The 20,207-nt window shown below is 40.0% G+C and overlaps 1 protein-coding gene across 1 annotated transcript in view; it reads right to left on the bottom strand.

Moving 5' to 3' along the window:
• The window catches only part of daam1a (dishevelled associated activator of morphogenesis 1a), a 182,130-nt gene that overhangs the window by 41,162 nt on the left and 120,761 nt on the right, over positions 1-20,207 (bottom strand). The window contains exons 5-17 of the mRNA XM_068039245.1: positions 18,203-18,297; positions 17,381-17,714; positions 14,933-15,043; positions 14,515-14,618; positions 14,367-14,433; positions 14,148-14,265; positions 13,532-13,670; positions 13,338-13,396; positions 12,521-12,708; positions 11,955-12,257; positions 11,481-11,588; positions 9,970-9,999; positions 3,318-3,424 (exon numbers count right to left, since the gene is read on the bottom strand). Of these exons, the coding sequence (XP_067895346.1) occupies positions 3,318-3,424; positions 9,970-9,999; positions 11,481-11,588; positions 11,955-12,257; positions 12,521-12,708; positions 13,338-13,396; positions 13,532-13,670; positions 14,148-14,265; positions 14,367-14,433; positions 14,515-14,618; positions 14,933-15,043; positions 17,381-17,714; positions 18,203-18,297 (1,763 nt within the window). The remainder of the gene's footprint in view (positions 1-3,317; positions 3,425-9,969; positions 10,000-11,480; positions 11,589-11,954; positions 12,258-12,520; positions 12,709-13,337; positions 13,397-13,531; positions 13,671-14,147; positions 14,266-14,366; positions 14,434-14,514; positions 14,619-14,932; positions 15,044-17,380; positions 17,715-18,202; positions 18,298-20,207) is intronic.

Raw genomic sequence — 20,207 nt, 5'->3', positions numbered from 1 at the left:
GGGAGATGTTGCTGAGCACAGCGGGACTGGTGGTCTGAAGTGCATTTGTTTCAATGCGAGAAGTATAGCAGTTAAGGCAGATGAACTTAGAGCTTGGATCAGTACTTGGAAATATGATGTTGTTGCTATTACAGAGACTTGGTTGAGGGAAGGGCAGGATTGGCAGCTAAATGTTCCAGGCTTTAGAAGCTTCAGGCGGGATAGAGGGTGATGTAAAAGGGGTGGGGGAGTTGCATTACAGGTTAAGGAGAATATCACAGCTGTACTGCAGGAGAACACCTCAGAGAGGTCATGCAGCGAGGCAATATGGGTGGAGCTCATGAATAGGAAGGGTGCAGTCATGATGTTGGGGGTTTACTACAGACCTCCCAACAGCCAGCGGGAGGTAGAGGAGCAGATATGTAGACAGATTTTGGAAAGATGTAAAAGGTAACAGGTTGTAGTGGTGGGTGATTTTAACTTCCCCAATATTGACTGGGACTCACTTAGTGCTAGGGGCTTGGATGGGGCAGAATTTGTGAGGAGCATCCAGGAGGGCTTCTTGAAACAGTATGTAGATAGTCCAACTAGGGATGGGGCCAGTCTGGACCTGGTATTGGGGAATGAGCCCCGCCAGGTGGTCGAAGTTTCAGTGGGGGAGCATTTCGGGAACAGTGACCATAATTCCATAAGTTTTAAGGTACTTGTGGATAAGGATAAGAGTAGTCCTCGGGTGAAGGTGCTAAATTGGGGGAAGGCTAATTATAACAATATTAGGCAGGAACTGAAGAATTTAGATTGGGGGCGGCTGTTTGAGGGTAAATCAACATCTGACATGTGGGAGTCTTTCAAACGTCAGCTGATCAGAATCCAGGACCAGCATGTTCCTGTGAGGAAGAAAGACAAGTTTGGCAAGTTTCGGGAAGCTTGGATAACACGGGATATTGTGAGCCTAGTCAAAAAGAAAAAGGAAGCATTTGTAAAGGCTGGAAGGCTAGGAACAGATGAAGCACTTGAGGAATATAAAGACAGTAGGAAAGAACTTAAGCAAGGAGTTAGGAGGGCTAAAAGGGGTCATGAAAAGTCATTGGCAAACAGGATTAAGGAAAATCCCAAGGCTTTTTATACATATATAAAGAGCAAGAGGGTAACCAGGGAAAGGGTTGGCCCACTCAAGGACAGAGATGGGAATCTATCCGTGGAGCCAGAGGAAATGGGTGAGGTGCTAAATGAGTACTTTGCATCAGTATTCACCAAGGAGAAGGACTTGGTGGATGATGAGCCTAGGGAAGGGAGTGCAGATCGTCTCAGTCATCTCATTATCAAAAAGGTGGTGGTGTTGGGTGTCTTGCAAAGCATTAAGGTAGATAAGTCCCCAGGGCCTGATGGGATCTACCCTAGAATACTGAGGGAGGCAAGGGAAGAAATTGCTGGGGCCTTGACAGAAATCTTTGCACCCTCATTGGCGTCAGGTGAGGTCCCAGAGGACTGGAGAATATCCAATGTTGTTCCTTTGTTTAAGAAGGATGGCAAGGATAATCCAGGAAATTATAGGCCGGTGAGCCTTACGTCAGTGTAGGGAAACTATTAGAGAGGATTCTTCGGGACAGGATTTACTCCCATTTGGAAACAAACAAACTTCTTAGCGAGAGACAGCATGGTTTTGTGAAGGGGAGGTCGTGTCTTACTAATTTGATTGAGTTTTTTGAGGAAGTGACGAAGATGATTGATGAGGGAAGGGCGGTGGATGTTGTCTATATGGACTTTAGTAAAGCCTTTGACAAGTTCCCGCATGGCAGACTGGTGCAAAAGGTGAAGTCACATGGGATCAGAGGTGAGCTGGCAAGATGGATACAGAACTGGCTCAGTCACAGAAGACAGAGGGCAACAGTGGATGGGTGTTTTTCTGAACGGAGGGATGTGACTAGTGGTGTTCCGCAGGGATCAGTGCTGGGACCTTTGCTGTTTGTAGTATATAAAAATGATTTGGAGGAAAATGTAGCTGGTCTGATTAGTAAGTTTGCGGACGACACAAAGGTTCGTGGAGTTGCGGATAATGAGGAGGATTGTCAGAGGATACAGCAGGATATAGATCAGTTGGAGACTTGGGCGGAGAAATGGCAGATGGAGGGCATTAGCTATGAGGAGAGGGTGGAAAAACACGGATTGTTTTCTCTGGAACGACGGAGGTGGAGGGGCGACATGATAGAGGTTTACAAAGTTATGAGCGGCATGGACAGAGTGGATAGTCAGAAGCTTTTTCCCAGGGTGGAAGAGTCAGTTAATAGGGGACATAGGTTTAAGGTGCGAGGGGCAAAGTTTAGAGGGGATGTGCGAGGCAAGTTTTTTTACACAGAGGGTGGTGAGTGCCTGGAGCTTGCTGCCAGGGGAGGTGGTGGAAGCAGATACGATAGCGACATTTAAGAGACATCTTGACAAATATATGAATAGGAAGGGAATAGAGGGATATGGGCCCCGGAAGTGCAGAAGGTGTTAGTTTAGGCAGGCATCAAGATCGGCGCAGGCATGGAGGGCCAAATGGCCTGTTCCTGTGCTGTACTGTTCTTTGTTTGTTTGTTTGAATTCTAGTCACTATTGTAATGTCTGCACCCACACACTCAAGTTTTCACCAACCTCTTTATTGCACTATCATAAGGATGATACTCAATGTGCAAATTCAACAGATTTGAGTTTGCAAGTGCAGAACACAGTCAGCTTTGAAGAGAAAACACTGATGGAAAAGTGAGCACAAGCAATACTTTGCAACAGTCTTTCAAAAAGTCAATCAGCTGCAGACACAATCAGCAGGCAGTTTCAGGTCCCCAGGTTACAGAAACCCTGAGGGGCAAAATCTGGAGTAAGGAAATGACTTTCCCCATCGAAAGCTGGGCTGGGCAGGTGGAAGAGTTCCCAGAATCAGGAGTGGAAGATGGTGGGGAATGGGTGAAGTGGAGGAAGAGAAAGGTCTACAAACTGAGGCATGAGATGCAGCAGTGCTGGTGAAGCTGGTATTTATAGCAAGGTTCTGAGTTAATGCTGGAAGTAGCAACACTTTCACACTAAGTCAAAAGCCAATTAATTCTACAAGCTGCCTCTCCCATTCTGGACATTGCAACTAATATTAATCAAGACATTCCCAACAGTTGTAGGTTGTGTTGTGCCCATGGAATGCTCGTAATTTACTTCAGTTTCTTTGTGTTTATTGGGTTGAATAATTAAGTACTGAGTGATAGGAACAGATTATAATCCTTTTAAGAATTTATAATAATGTGTATGCCAGAAAATACAATTTATAAAGGAGTTTCAAGTTTTTCTGCAATATATTATAAAATAATCACCTGGATAGAAGAATATTGCAATTCTGGGCTCTTCTTCCATCTATTACTGACAGTTCTTTGACTTTCTTGATGGAATTTAATGTGTCTTCATTGGCTTCCGTCTCTTTCTGTGGTCCAAAAAAGTTACAATAATATGTTGAATGCGCCACAGGAATATTTAACTGCCTAGATAAAGCACTACTCGTGGGACCCCCACCTTCATAGCATGTTTCTGATTTGAGGACCAAGTATTGTTATATGTTTATAGGCATTTGGATAGTTCTATAAAAGTTTGAGGGTTAGAAGGTAAACATACATAGTTAAAGCTATTTCCAAGCATGAATAGCTCTGGATGTAGATTTACTTTTCTAGACGTAAAGTTGGTCCCATTGACCAATGTATTCTCACTGAAGTAAAGACGATCCTGGTGAGCTGGCCTCATTACCTACCTCAGACCGAAGCTTTGCACAACATATGTCACTGCGCTGGAATAATGCATCATAGTAGTAGAAACATACAGCAAAAGAATGCTATCTCCAAAGCATTCAATCCTTTGCACAACGAATTAAGTTCTCCCCACTCTGGGTGAAAAGTGTCGATATGGGTGTCATAGACAAGGCTCAGGGATAGGCAAAATTCTAACTGAATTTTTAAAACAGAAGTTGTATAATTTTCCCTCAGCTTGACTAATTATGGATCGCACATGGGTGACATCTAAGTTGTTACTCTCAATATTAATATTAAACAAGCCAATTTGTGTAGAATTTGGCCAAATATTTCCTAAAAGTATTGAAAACTCTGTTGGTAAATAAACTACCTAATTTAAGACCAGAAAGTTCTTGGAATCAATCTTGTATAGCAACAGTTTCTCCAACTGTCTGCACTTTTATGATTGGTCAGTGGGTCGAATTGATAAGCGGAGCCAGCATTCAGCAGAAAAGTTATCGGCCCCATTTTGCACTGCGAGGGAGGCGAGTTAAACAAATGAAAACTTTTTTTTTTGGCATTTTGATTTGGATCCAAATGCAAGATCAGGTCTACAGAGGATATGTTCAAGATTTCCAAGTACAGAGAGGGGAGTTTAGTGTGCACTCAAGACTATAATATAAAATTTATAGAGACTGAAGTGAAATTCACCAGGGACCTGGTGAATGGGGAAGACATCTTTGGTGGATGGTGCTTGATAGAGGTGGGTGGGGAGCAAACTATGGTAATTGGTACTGGAAAGATTTGGAGGCAGATTGGGATAAACAGGTGTGACATTGCAGAATTTAAGAAAAAATAGTGAGAGAGACTGAGGTTAGATATAATCAGCATAATGTAAAATTGAGAGACGGAGGTGAAATGTAAAAGAGAGAGAGAGAGACTGAGGTAAGATATAAAATAAAAGAGAGACAGACCACTGAGGTGCAAATCAAAACATTTTTTCTGGAGTTTAGATTTGGTTCCAAATGAGATCAGAGGAACAGTGGATATGTTCAGGGTTTTCAGGCACAGAGAGGGGCGAGTTTGGTACGCACTCACGAGACTAATATAAAATTGAGGGAGACGGAGGTAAAATTTAATCAATAGAATATCAGACAATGTGGGTTAAAATATAGCCAATATAAAATGGAGACACTGAGCTAAGATTTATAACAATAAGTCTCTGTTGGTCTGCATTTTCTGATTGGTCAGTGGTTTATTTGCTGTGCGGAGCCTGGCGCACGCATCTCAGTTACTGACCCCGGCTCTTCCTGCTCCCTGGTCTCAGTTACTGGGCTGATACTCCAATAGGAAAGTTGAAGAAGGGAACCTCAGAGGCATATAAAGTATAAAATGGCATAGGTAAGGGGAGCCCAGAATGTTACTTTGTTAGGTAGCTGAAGATGCAAATTTTGACCTCTGTTACTGGGCTCCAGCCCCTGGTCCCCGCTGCTCCCCAGCCTCTCTTACTCGCCCCTGGCCTGACCCCACCACTCCCCAGCTTTGCTTACTGTCCACCCACCCCATTGTCATTGAGAGCCCATTAAGGGAGAAGGCATGGGTTGGGACAGAGGGCAGGAGCAGGGAGGGAAGCAGCATGGGGAGTGAGGGATGGGTGGAGGGAGGTGACAGCATGCAAGGACTTGGGGGGTGGGGGGGTTGTGTGGAATGTGAAATGGAATGGCATGGCATAGCATAGGAAGGAGGGGTGGGATGGGGAACAGGATGTGATGATATGAGAGGGATGAATGAGATGGGAAGGATGGAATGGCATAACATGGGGCTTTAAATAAGTACTGTTGCATTAAATATATAATTTCACTGCAAATGTTTTTGCAGGTCTCAGCTAGTATATAATCGATGCCAAGTTAGTAGATATTAATTCGAACAATTAGCTTTAAATCCCTAGTGAGTGGGAAAAATATCAGTTAGGATTCATACTCCTGATCACTATTCATGACCCCTGCTGGAAAGTGTAGACACTGGATGAGGTCAGGGATAGTCTTCACAGAGGTGCCTCGCAGAGCTAAGCAGCAAAAACTAATGTGGCAGGGGGATGGGAACCAAATGAGGAGGTCAGTGGACAGTAAGGAGGTAGTAACTAAAGCCTGTAAGGAAAAAGATAATGAAGTCAATGTGACTAAGGGGAAGAGTAGGCAGGGAGTAGATGATGAATGCAAAGGGACTGGTGGTCTGAGGTGCATTTGTTTTAATGCAAGAAGTGTAGTAGGTAAGGCAGATGAACTTAGGGCTTGGATTAGTACCTGGGAGTATGATGTTATTGCTATTACTGAGACTTGGTTGAGGGAAGGGCACGATTGGCAACTAAATATCCCAGGATATCGATGCTTCAGGCGGGATAGAGACGGAGGTAAAAGGGGTGGAGGAGTTGCATTACTGGTCAAAGAGGATATCACAGCTGTGCTGAAGGAGGGCACTATGGAGGACTCGAGCAGTGAAGCAATATGGGCAGAACTCAGAAATAGGAAGGGTGCGGTAACAATGTTGGGGCTGTACTACAGGCCTCCCAACAGCGAGCGTGAGATAGAGGTACAAATATGTAAACAGATTATGGAAAGATGTAGGAGCAACAGGGTGGTGGTGATAGGAGATTTTAATTTTCCCAACATTGACTGGGATTCACTTAGTGTTAGAGGTCAAGATAGAGCAGAATTTGTCAGGAGCATCCAGGAGGGTTTTCCAGAGCAGTATGTAAATAGTCCAACTCGGGAAGGGGCCATACTGGACCTGGTGTTGGGGAATGAGCCCGGCCAGGTGGTTGAAGTTTCAGTAGGGGACTACTTTGGGAATAGTGATCACAATTCCGTAAGTTTTAGAATACTCATGGACAAAAACGAGAGTGGTCCTAAAGGAAGAGTGCTAAATTGGGGGAAGGCCAACTATACCAAAATTCGGCAGGAGCTGGGGAATGTAGATTGGGAGCAGCTGTTTGAAGATAAATCCACATTTGATATGTGGGAGGCTTTTAAAGAGAGGTTGATTAGCGTGCAGGAGAGACAATGTTCCTGTGAAAATGAGGGATAGAAATGGCAAGATTAGGGAACCATGGATGACAGGTGAAATTGTGAGACCAGCTAAGAGGAAAAAGGAAGCATACATAAGGTCTAGGCGGCTGAAGAAAGACGAAGCTTTGGAAGAATATCGGGAATGTAGGACCAATCTGAAACGAGGAATTAAGAGGGCTAAAAGGGGTCATGAAATATCTTTAGCAAACAGGGTTAAGGAAAATCCCAAAGCCTTTTATTCATATATAAGGAGCAAGAGGGTAACTAGAGAAAGGATTGGCCCACTCAAGGACAAAGGAGGAAAATTATGCGTGGAGTCAGAGAAAATGGGTGAGATTCTAAACGAGTACTTTGCATTGGTATTCACCGAGGAGAGGGACATGACGGATGTTGAGGTTAGGGATAGATGTTTGATTACTCTAGGTCAAGTCGGCATAAGGAGGGAGGAAGTGTTGGGTATTCTAAAAGGTGGACAAGTCCCCAGGTCCGGATGGGATCTATCCCAGGTTATTGAGGGAAGCAAGAGAGGAAATAGCTGGGGCCTTATCAGATATCTTTGCAGCATCCTTAAACACGGGTGAGGTCCCGGAGGACTGGAGAATTGCTAATGTTGTCCCCTTGTTTAAGAAGGGTAGCAGGGATAATCCAGGTAATTATAGACCGGTGAGCCTGACGTCAGTGGTAGGGAAGCTGCTGGAGAAGATACTGAGGGATAGGATCTATTCCCATTTGGAAGAAAATGGGCTTTTCAGTGATAGGCAACATAGTTTTGTGCAGGGAAGGTCATGTCTTACCAACTTAATAGAATTCTTTGAGGAAGTGACAAAGTTGATTGATGAGGGAAGGGCTGTAGATGTCATATACATGGACTTCAGTAAGGCGTTTGATAAGGTTTCCCATGATAGGTTGATGGAGAAAGTGAAGGCGCATGGGGTCCAAGGTGTACTAGCTAGATGGATAAAGAACTGGCTGGGCAACAGGAGACAGAGAGTAGCAGTGGAAGGGAGTTTCTCAAAATGGAGACGTGTGACCAGTGGTGTTCCACAGGGATCCGTGCTGGGACCACTGTTGTTTGTGATATACATAAATGATTTGGAGGAAAGTATAGGTGGTCTGATTAGCAAGTTTGCAGACGACACTAAGATTGGTGGAGTAGCAGATAGTGAAGGGGACTGTCAGAGAATATAGAATATAAATAGATTGGAGATTTTAGATTTTTTTTTAGATTTAGAGATACAGCACTGAAACAGGCCCTTCGGCCACCGAGTCTGTGCCGACCATTAACCACCCATTTAATACTAATCCTACACTAATCCCATGTTCCTACCACATCCTCACCTGTCCCTATATTCCCCTACCACCTACCTATACTAGTGGCAATTTATAGTGGCCAATTCACCTATCAACCTGCAAGTCTTTTGGCTGTGGGAGGAAACCGGAGCACCCGGAGGAAACCCACGCAGACACAGGGAGAACTTGAGAGTTGGGCAGAGAAATGGCAGATGGAGTTCAATCAGGGCAAATGCGAGGTGATGCACTTTGGAAGATCCAATTCAAGAGTGAGCTATACAATAAATGGAAAAGTCCTGGGGAAAATTGATGTACAGAGAGATTTGGGTGTTCAGGTCCATTGTTCCCTGAAGGTGGCAACGCAGGTCAATAGAGTGGTCAAGAAGGCATACGGCATGCTTTCCTTCATCGGACGGGGTATTGAGTACAAGAGTTGGCAGGTCATGTTACAGTTGTAAAAGACTTTGGTTCGGCCACATTTGGAATACTGCGTGCAGTTCTGGTCGCCACATTACCAAAAGGATGTGGATGCTTTGGAGAGGGTGCAGAGGAGGTTCACCAGGATGTTGCCTGGTATGGAGGGCGCTAGCTATGAAGAGAGGTTGAGTAGATTAGGATTATTTTCATTAGAAAGACGGAGGTTGAGGGGGGGACCTGATTGAGGTGTACAAAATCATGAGAGGTATAGACAGGGTGGATAGCAAGAAGCTTTTTCCCCCAGAGTGGGGGATTCAATTACTAGGGGTCACGAGTTCAAAGTGAGAGGGGAAAAGTTTAGGGGGGGGATATGCGTGGAAAGTTCTTTACGCAGAGGGTGGTGGGTGCCTGGAACGCGTTGCCAGCGGAGGTGGTAGACGCGGGCACGATAGCGTCTTTTAAGATGTATCTAGACAGATACATGAATGGGCAGGAAGCAAAGAGATACAGACCCTTAGAAAATAGGCGACAGGTTTAGATAGAGGATCTGGATCGGCGCAGGCTTGGAGGGCCGAAGGGCCTGTTCCTGTGCTGTAATTTTCTTGGTTCAAAGTCTGGGCTCGGACGTTAATGGCCAAAAGGTGTAAAGACTAAATGCAATAGAATCCATATGTATGAATCTTTAATTCGTACAATTGTATATAAGCCCTTTTTCACATCCAAATTCATTTACAATTATCAGAAATCTCTTTAAATGGTTCAGATGGTTCAAATGTAGCCTTTTTTGCACAGGACATATAATAGGTCCCAAGCAAATCATACATTCATCATTTAAAATGGTTACATCTATACTTCATTAAATAAAAGTACTGAATGACCAATAACTTGTTAATGAACTAAAATGTGGAATATTTACATTTTATGTCCTTAAAATATAGGTGCAAAGCACGGAGCTCATCATTTGAGCACTGAAATTAACCGAGGTCTTTTTATTTCAACTGTGTGTAGATTTCACTACTACTATTATGGATCATGATGCATACCTTTACTATTAAAAGGAAAAATGTTACAGGATTCATACTCAATTTAACAAATACAAGAGGCTTTATTGTCTCCAATCACTTTTTAATAAAAAAAATTAACCTGCACAACATTCTACTTCCTCTTCTACCTTGGTGATAGTTAAAAGTATTTCCAAATTATTTTTAATTCAGGCTGCAATATTAACAATGATTATGTGCCTTTTGATAAATTCATTATCATTTATACCTTTGCAATGTTTTCAGTGGGTTAGAAAATATTGCATTAATTGACTTGTCAGTTATGATACAAATGTGCAGCTGAACACACTCAACAAAATAATGATATGTTCTCATTACCAAAACTAACTTCAATGTGCTTTTTCACCATTTTAAACCCCATGCTGCAACTTATACAAGTAGACTCCTTCCACTTTATAAAAAGCACATGCTTACCTGCTTGGAATGATTGCTCAGAAAGAAGTCCTAAACGCAGGCCAAAGGCAAAAGGAGGATAACAGGTAGCATCAGTTATTAGCAATAAAAACTGCAGTTCAGCGATTGTTGCAAAATGGAAAATAAAGTAACAGACAGCACAATAATGTAGATAAAGAATTTTCAAAACAAAATGTGATTGGAGATTTGCGCGCATCAAGCAAGAATGCCAAAGTTAACCCTTTCACCATTACAAGGAAGCTGAGGCATAGTAAAAGTTATGGACGAGTGCAAGTTTTATCAGAACCTGGATAGTAACGTTACTGTTGAAGTTATTAAACTACACATTCCAAATAAAGTCTATTCACAGAATGTCAAAGTAGATATGAAATTTCAATGACAGTAGGGAAGTTGTTAAATTTGTAACTTCAATACTGCACAAACTAATGCTATTCTGGTAGTTTTACGGGAGCTTCTAAACATGTCCATGTTGCTGAAAGGGTTAAAATGCCTCAATGTGTTGAGCAATCAAGCAGTAATGCTTCATATTATAATGCAACAAGCTATGACATGCAAATCACAGTCAATTTAAAGAAGCCATATCAACATTTTTGCATTACCAGTACATTTTAGGTGATTCACAGAGAATGTTTAATCTTAAGCAAAAGAAAATAATGCGCTTTAAATTCAAAATGAATGGAAACAGAGGGTCTCGCACAAAAGGTGTTTTATTTGGCCCAGTGTGTGCTGACTCTTTGCTAGAGCAATCCAAAAGGAATCACACTGCCCCGCTCTCTAGCCTAGTAGATTCCTCTGCTTCACTGTTTGCTCATTTTTCCCCTAAGAGGTACAATGGTCTCTGCCACAAATAATTTCCATGCCCCAATAGCTCTGAGCAGAAAGAAATTCCCACCATCTCTCTCGCTCCATTCAGTGAGAATCTTCGATTAAGACTTAGCAATGGTTCACTATAGAGGATTTAGTTTTTCCATGTGCACCCAATTAAAAAAAAAACTTCATTTAAAAAAAAATCTCCATTGAACATAGGAACAGGAGTAGGTCACAGCCCTCGAACCTGTTGAATCTGCTCTTAGCCTTCTGTGCTGCACAGGAAATGGTCACAGTATCTCAAGATTAAGCTGCATATTGATCTGCTGACTGTGTCCCTGATTTGAGTTCTAAACAAAATTTACATCATGTTGGGTGATATTGCTACATTTCTCTGGATACTGTAGAACTATTGGAAACATGCTGGATAACTAGTGCATCTATCACTACAATAAGAGTGTTACCATAATTCCTAAATATTATTGAATTAAAGGAAGCACATTGTTCCATTGCTAAAACATGTAAATACTACAAATTTCACACACAGTAATCCAATCTGCTGCTGAGAAACAAAGCAATGTGAGTGTATGTATATGATAAATGATTTAGTAACAATTGATCCTGTCAACACATGGCTTTATGTGCTGTCTTTTATGCCTATGTTTGTTCCACATTTGTTGAAGCAGAAACTTCATTTAGGTTACCTGTTGCCTTTGGTAAGCAGAAAATGTCTTTTCCATGTCTTCCAAATCAAGAACTTTGAAAACATTCATATCATCAATTTCTTTCCAGATTGTTCCTGCAAGTTTGTTCTATAAAAAGCAACAAAAAAAAACTGCTAACTTTGATGAAAGGTTCAAAATGCAGATCATTGTGCAAAATCATAAAACAGAGCTCAAATGGATTAAGTTGCTATTTGTTATGACAACACATTTGCAATTTGCGGCAGAATAAGGACATGTAATTGCCGTAGCTACCTATAACTACCGTAAGCCTTAATTAAAGATGAAGGATAGATTACTAGGAAGTGTAATTACAAAAACAGTTCCTTAAAATTTAAATAAATTCAACAATCAACACAAAGAAAACATTTTAATTTAAATTTCTCTTTCAACTAGATTATTCAAAGTAAAAGGATAACTTACTGTTAGTTATAACATTAACCACCTGTATCTCACCTCTGCTAGCTTAGACCAGTTGAAGGATTTTAAAGCATTTCCTGGTTGCGGAATATTTTTCTTCTTGAGTCCTGGACCCAAAGGGGCTCCGGGAGGAGGTAGTACACCACCCAATGGTGGCAGGCCTGGAGGTGGAGGGGGTGCACCTGGGGGTGGGGGTGGTGTGGGTGGCGGCAGCAATCCACCTAGCAGTGGTGGTGGAAGGGGACACTCTACTGAAGGAAGTGCAGGTGGTGGTATTGGACCACCAGGAGCTCCATGTGTTGAAAGGGATCCACCAGAAACTCCAGAATATCTTGCTCTCTAAAATTGAAACAAAATTGCAAAGAAAGCATGAGGCAATGAGCTAGCCAGGTTTTAAGATGATCAACTCCAGACACTTTCTTGGAAAACTGTAGCATACCAATATATTTATGTTCTCAACAACATATCTCTATGGTCAAATGAAACCATTTTTCAATTGTGTACTACAATTAACTGAGGTATTGCTAAGAAAGTACCAAAGGTGGCACCTTTATTGCATTTAACAAGTGGTAAAACATGCTCAACTACACATAGGAACTTGCATTGCTTAGATCCTGGATCTGGGCCATAAGATCATCTGCCTGTTTCTTGGCAGCTTTGTGCTCCTGAGATTCTCTTTCCAGTTTTTCTTTCATTTTATTCAGTGTTTGCATCATCTCCTCCTTTTCCTGTGTCTTAGCTTCACATTCCCTCTCTTTTTTCTCCAGCTTTTGCTGTAGCTCATTGTGCTCTGTAATCAAAGAGATCTTTTGAGATTCCCGGTCAGCAAAAAAAAAACACTGCCTCCCTTAAAAACAACAGCTCCAGTTAATTAGATTTTATTTTAAAAATGTTTGGCATTGTTTGCCATGCCTAAAAAAAACCCTCTTAAAAATAGTCCACACAGAAGATCCCAGATTCAATATCTGCTCTATGCAGGGTTGGTAATCTCAAATTATGCAGTTTTGTTTTTAAAAAAGAGGGCTACACTTATGCTCAGTACCCTTCAGTTATTATGGAAGGAGAAAAGTCAATCAAGGGCGGGTCCAACACCTGGTTACTATTCACTGACACCCGCTGGAAGATACATAAATATGGACATCGGTTTGGCGGTGATGACCTGCATGGTGAACAGTCTACCCCCGTTCATTTCACAGTCTAAGTTTACACATGAAAAATTACTATTCTGAAGAGCTATTGGAGGGGTACTGACATGTATGAAACAGTAAATGTGGTAGTCAGTGCCTTTAGGAGAGGACAAAAGAAAATGTCGTGGGGGAGGTGCAATTACATTTAAATAGCTATTCAGATTACTGTAGGGTACACATCAGCAAAAACAGTTAACATGAATTTCTTAAGTGAATAAAATAATGATCGCACCTTTTCGCATTTTTTCTGCTTGTTCTTTCCATTGTTTGACTTCATTTTCATTAACCAACCTATTTATGTTGAACATTGATAACAAAAAGTCACAATGATAAGTTTTAGTACATAACGAGAATATTCTTCAAAAGTAAAATGTCTATTACTATAATTCTCTAAGACAAAGAAAAATATAGGGGAAACAGATTTACATTCTAACAACATTCTTCACGTTAAAATTTTCCAGAGGAGTTACATCAGGATCATGTCCTTTATCATTCTGTAAAACTATCTGCTGCAATATTCGGTCCAGCAGTAGCCAATATTGTACAGTGTTTCCACTTCGCTTATCTGGTGGGCAAAAAAAGTAGAGGACACTATTAAAGTGGAATGAAATTAAGCAGAATACACAAACTTATTAAAATAGTGTTAAAAAAAAAATCCTAAGATCAGTAATAAAGACAGTGTGAGAGTACTATTCAAAAATACATCCACAACATAAACCAGAATGATGCATGTTATGGAGCTTCTGCACGATTACAACTAGCTGGTAAAAGGGTTAGACAGCTAACAGCATTAATGTAATAATATACAGCTATGTTGCTTTTGTTACTTTGGAGTAGTTTATATAAGCAGATTTAATATGTACAGCAAAATCATATCACCTAATTTTATTTACATAGATTTCAAAAATATTTTAGATAGGTTTCACTAATTAAATGAATTGACTATATTTTCAGATCACATTTTACATTTCCTTTCATTTTATTCACTCTTCAACTGAAAATTAAATGCAACATTTTGCGAAATAAAATGTGTTGTACTCACATGGCATTTGGAGACAATGATGAAGAATTGACATAAAGTGCGGGTATGCATCTGTATAGCTGATTTTTTTCTTAACCAGTTCAAACACTTGGGTGGCGCTCTTTGTGTCAATATGGACCTGAAGTAATATGTTCATCAGCCATAAGTTAACAAAACACACTTTGTATTCATTTCCATATTTGGCAATGACAACACACAAGCAGCAACTGATCTACTTACCATATCAAATCTCTTTGCAAGTTCCATTTCATCCTCATTTCTAAGCATCTCAAAGAAATCCAAATGCCTAACAAATCATTAAAGTTAGTATACAAAAATAGCAAGAAAATTTTCAGAAAATAAAATTGAATATATAAAGTACACTTACCTATCTAAAGTTGCATTTTCATGTTCACGTAATTTGTCAATTACGGGTTGAATACCTAACATCAAAAATTCATATCGGAGATGTACTCTAAAATCTAGACTTTCCTATTGAAACAAAATAAACAGTGCTGTAATAACAGATCTTCCTGTCTGGAGGGATAAAGGTTCAAAAATCTACATTATAAATAAGGTAAAGGCGGGGGGGGGGGGGGGGGTGGGGAAGAGGGGGGAGAATTGGTCAGTGGCAGTATTGCAAAACGGGCCGATAGCGAATAATTTTACACTGCACCCAATAAAGCTGGCTGCTGATTCGTGATGGGTACGGTGTAAAACGGGCTGCTGATTTACTATCAGCCTGTTTTGCATGACTGGAGTTGATCCTTTCAACTCCCCCAAATAATCAGGATGAAATTTCTTACCTCTCCTGACCCTTGGCTTAGGACTGCATTAATGAAAGACATGACAGCAGTTTTGAGATTCACTTCATCCTTGTATCTTCCTGTGTTTCTGTCCAAGTCATTGACTAATGTCTGGAGAGAAAAGGTACCACACAATAATGATAAGAAGTCAATATAGGAATATACAAAAACACTGAAGAGAGACATAACCATTTTCAATTTCTAACACTAAAGTATCTCGTACTTCTGTTATTTGTGTGGTCATCTCAAACTGAAAAGCAAATTCTATCGTTCCTGATGGATTACAATTTAATTTTCAAAAAGCTAAATTTTGATCAACATATTCTGTCAAAAACATTCCCCCAATGATTTCATTACCTATCGTGGTACTATGATAGAGATCTAAAGGTTAATGTTGTGGAGGTCACTGTAGAATACATGTTGAGTTTTTAATTACAGAAGGAAAAATATGACACCAGTTCTCAATGCCATTGTTCAGGATAATTTTAATATTGCACTGAATATCACACAGATGATGCTTCAAGTTGATGTCCTGGGAAAGTAGCACTCAAGTTAAAAGTCCATGAATTAACAACACTGTTCTTTCCTTTTTAATTTACTAACGTGCGGCCAGTCCTGATTGGGGACTTTGGAGGAGCAACTTGGAATCCATAAAAAGTTAGAACCTTGATGCCAGAAACATAGAATTTGTCTCCTATATATTACTAGGTGTCATCAGCAGTGGGAGTATTACACACCTGCCACTGATTGCACATCAGGACAAAAACATGAAAAAGCCAACAAGACAACATATTGCAGTGTTCCAGTGAATATCAATGCAAGCTCGAGGAACAGCATCTCATTTACCGATTAGGCACGCTACAGCCTGCCGGACTGAACATTGAGTTCAATAATTTCAGAGCATGACGGACCCCCCCCCATTTTACTTTTATTTTAAATTATTTTTTCTTTTTTGTGTTTATTTTATTTTAGTTTGTTCAGTTTGTTTCCACTGTGCCTACCCACTGATTTTTTTTCATGTTTGTGCTTGTGGCTGTTCAGTTTTCAGTCCATTAACACCCTATCTGTACTAATGCTTAGTCTTTCAGCACACCATTAACATATTGTTTGCCTTTGCTCCATGACTGTCTGGTCAGCTATTCTGTGACCTTGTCCTATCAACACCTTCTCTTTTGTTATCTCTTGCCCCACCCCTGCTTTTCTTGCTTACAATCTTTTATATTTCTTATATCTGCCAGTTCTGAAAAAGGGTCACTGACCTGAAACGTTAACTCTGCTTCTCTCTCCACAGATGCTGCCAGACCTGCTGAGTATTTCCAGTGTTTCTTGTTTTAATTTAAGACAATATATTTCCCTTCATCCCAGTTTCTTCTCTCTTGACATGCACTGTTCCCGATCTAGTGCAGACCCTGCCTCATACCCAGCTGAACTTGGTATTGAGGTAGTGAACTGCCAGCTTTGAATCAACAATCAAGGATAGAAAGGAAACCAGACCTGGCCTCTTCATACACTTTCTCACTGCCTGAGCCTTTGGCTGAACGTAAATGAGGGTCTCTATGCAACCTGATACATATGGCCTTCTTGATCATGGAGCAACATATGATTTGCAATTACAAGCTTTTTTTTTACTGTGATTGAGATATTTGCACAATAGACAGCAAGTACTTAGTTGTTAAACATTCAACCAATTGTCCACTTTTCAGCATTTGCATGTTTAATTTTATAAAAATTACTAAACAAACTATTGAACGTAAACTTAATTGTCAGACCAGGAAAGTTTGTGGAGAAGAATTAAAAAGGCAAGCTTTAGTAAAAGGTGGCCATTAAAAGGAAAGCTAAACATTAGACGGACCTTACTGGAAGCACGGAGTATACGCTTACTTCACATATGTTTATGCATTCATCACATCAGCCCAAAGTACAATAATGTATTAGAAAGCAAAGAAACAAGCATGATTTCAATACCTCGATTACAGAACTATGAAGTCAGACTAAATGAATTTTCTTTCTAGCAGAAACAGATGCAATTTACTTCAAAAAAAAATTAGGTGAGGTGGATAAGTAAAAGCTCACCAATTACTTTAATTCAGAGAAACTGTCCAAGAAGCAAAACAGCAATAAAAGGACTGATATTTTCAAAGGCAAGGAATCTCAAGGTAAAACAGTTAGAAGCTACGTGTTTGCCAAATTTTGATCTGTCTGTATTCTAACAGGATAACATATCCATGCTACAACTGGCTGGCAATACATTCTAAAAATAAGCTGACAGTTAGGCAGAAAAGGTTGGTACAGGAAGTAAGGAGAAACTTTTTTAAAAATTACATTCCTCAGCTTTATTTTAGCAGGGATGCATATTCAGATTTTTACATGCATTAGCATTTCTTCAATTCCATTTGACAAAATTGCATATTTTCAGTTTGCAGTTCACTACTAGTGCACAAACTGTACCTGGAAACGTGTTCTTTCACTTGCGTATTTCTGGTAGTGCAGCATTGCCTCCAATACCTTCTTGTGACCACCTGGCACCAAACACACAGCACCCAAAATTTCCAGGACTGCTACTTTAGTCTTTATATTTTCTGTTGTAAGACTTTGAGCTATTACATTAATACTCTCTACATGAGCCAAAACATGGGCCCTGCCCTGAGAGTTATTCATTAGTGCTTTAATACAGCCTATGAGAGAGGTATGTATTCGAGATTCTGAAGTTTCGTAGTCCATACTTTTCAGAAAGTTCAAAATGCATGTTAACCCATCCAAGTCGATGAACCTCGTAACAAACCTGCCAAATGAAAGAACATCCGATTCAAAAAAGAGCAAATGAAATAATCAAGTTGATATTATACAACTTCAAACACTTAGCTGCCTTATGTCTTTGTGGATGGACGGTAAAAAAAACTCTTTTACATCCTGTGCTTTTGTGGGGGGGGGGTGGGTGAAGGAGGTAAAAAAAAAACTACATTTTCAGATAATATAAAAGGCATTTGAGAGTTTCAACGGAGGTTGATAACAGTGTAATGTTTTTCAGTCTCCAGGATACCAACTCACTGATCTTAGTCAAACTACCTAACAAAATAGTCATCTTTGAAGAGCTTTATACTCCATATGCTATTCTGCCAATACACAAAATGAACAGGGCAACTTAAAACCTAAAAAAGTGTTTTAACCATTACAAATTATAGAAACTAATTGCAATCAGTGCATAAAATTAAAACTCCGAATGTTTTCTTTAATATACAATCACATAAATTTAGATCAAAGATAGCTTGCCTCATTGGTTGTGTTCTTAGTGCAGTCTTCAAACTCTCTATGGTTTTATTCCTTTCTTCCTCGTCTTCCTTTTCCAAAGCCAAGAGTGATTTTCTCTGAAAGAAAAAAAATCAAGGTCAGCTCAATTCTTCATTTTATAATTACAGCTTGTGAAAACGGATGAAAATAAGCATATCTGTTGACGACATGCTTCTACATTGGTTTTTCTGGATAATTTTATGATTGCATGTGAAGCTAAAGCGCTAATCCTATGAACCATCTTGAGAATCAAAATCATAATTGTGCAATTTTGCACAACCATCAAGGTCATCTAACTGGCTAATACAAGGAAGATGTGCAGAAAAGAACACCATTTTCTCCAACATATAACTTAAGCATCCCATTGACGTTAAGGGGCTACACTAAATAACTCTGCCTAAATGGAGCCATCTCATTCTAAGTAGTGGAATTAAAATAGCCAGACTATGAAAAGCTCAGAGTTGAAACATGACCACCTGATTAAGAAACAGAGTTATCAAGACGTCTGTAGTGGAGGAGTTACGATTTTTTATGTCAGCACATTTGGTTATTTAATTAACATCTCAATGCCAAACATCTATAATTTGTAGGCTGGGGGAGGTATGGGAATGCAGAGAAGTGGAAATCAAACCAAAGTAATTAGGTCACGTTCAATGTTCAGTCAAGAGCAAATTCATATCTGAAGCCAAATGCAACATGTCAAATTCATGTTTAGTGCTCAATGCAACACGCCAAATTCATGTTTAGTGGCTCGAGGAGAAAACATTCAGTGCAGCATAAATATGTCCAATATGCTAATACATTTGTTTACAGGAAAATAGCCATTCAACCCTTAAGCTCATCCCACTATTCAATTAAATCATGGCTGATCTAAAACTCTACTCCATTTACCCACCTTTGTTCCATATCCCTTGATACGACAACCAAAAAGGACAAAATCAATCTCACCCTTGAAGATTTCAGCTGACTTTTTTCAGGCACAGTTAGATTTCGACTAATTTTTTTGTGAAAACATTCTTCCTGATTTCACTCCTAAAATTACAGCCAGGTCATTTAAGATTATGCCCCATTGTTCTGGATTCCTCCACCAGAAAAAATGGTTTCTCTATGTATTCCATCAAATCCCTTTATGATTTTAAACACCTCAATTAGATCAGACCTCAACCTTCCAAATGGAAGGGAAAGCAAACCAAGTTTATGCAACATGCTCTCAATTTAACCTCTGCACCTGGCATAATCCTACTGAATCTGTGCTGTACCCCCTCCAATGTCAATATATCCTTTGAGGTTCAGCGCCCAGAAGTGAATGCAGTACTCCAAATGAGGTCTGGTTAAGGCTCTATACAACTAAAACATCACATTCTCACTTCACATAAACGCTAACATTTCAGTAGCCTTTTTGATTTCTTCCTGTAGCTTTTAGTCATTTGTCTATGTGGACAATAAATCCCTTTGCTCCTCCACTGCTCCCATTAAGAAAATACTTAGATGGCCTCACACTTCCCTCACAATGAACTCCATCTTCTCCAGTTTTGCCCACATCCCTTTGTAATTTTCTGCTCCAATCTATACAACTTACTGTGCCTCCTAACTTAGTGTCATCTGCAAACTTGGATATAGAACTCTCGATTACTTCATCCAAGTTTTGAATAAAACTGATTTTTTTTAAAAGGCAGAGACCCCAATACAAATCCCTGGAGAACACCATTAATGGATCTACAATTTCCTCACATACTTCTTTTAATATTCTGGGGTGGAAACCATCGGGTCCTAGAAATTTATCTATCTTAAGTCCCATTATTTTCTCCATTACCTTTTAAAAAATATTGTATTAATCCAGCAAGTTCCTCTCCTTGACTTATTTTTAGGTTCTCTTGAACCAACAAACTACCTGTATTTATATAGCGCCTTTAATGTAGTAAAATATCCCAAGGCATTTTACAGGAGCGTTACCAAACAACATTTGACATGGTGTCACATAAGGGGA

Source organism: Heterodontus francisci, chromosome 9 (assembly GCF_036365525.1).
Source record: "Heterodontus francisci isolate sHetFra1 chromosome 9, sHetFra1.hap1, whole genome shotgun sequence".
Classification (NCBI taxonomy): Eukaryota; Metazoa; Chordata; class Chondrichthyes; order Heterodontiformes; family Heterodontidae; genus Heterodontus; species Heterodontus francisci.
This window is presented reverse-complemented; position numbering and strand designations above follow the sequence as displayed.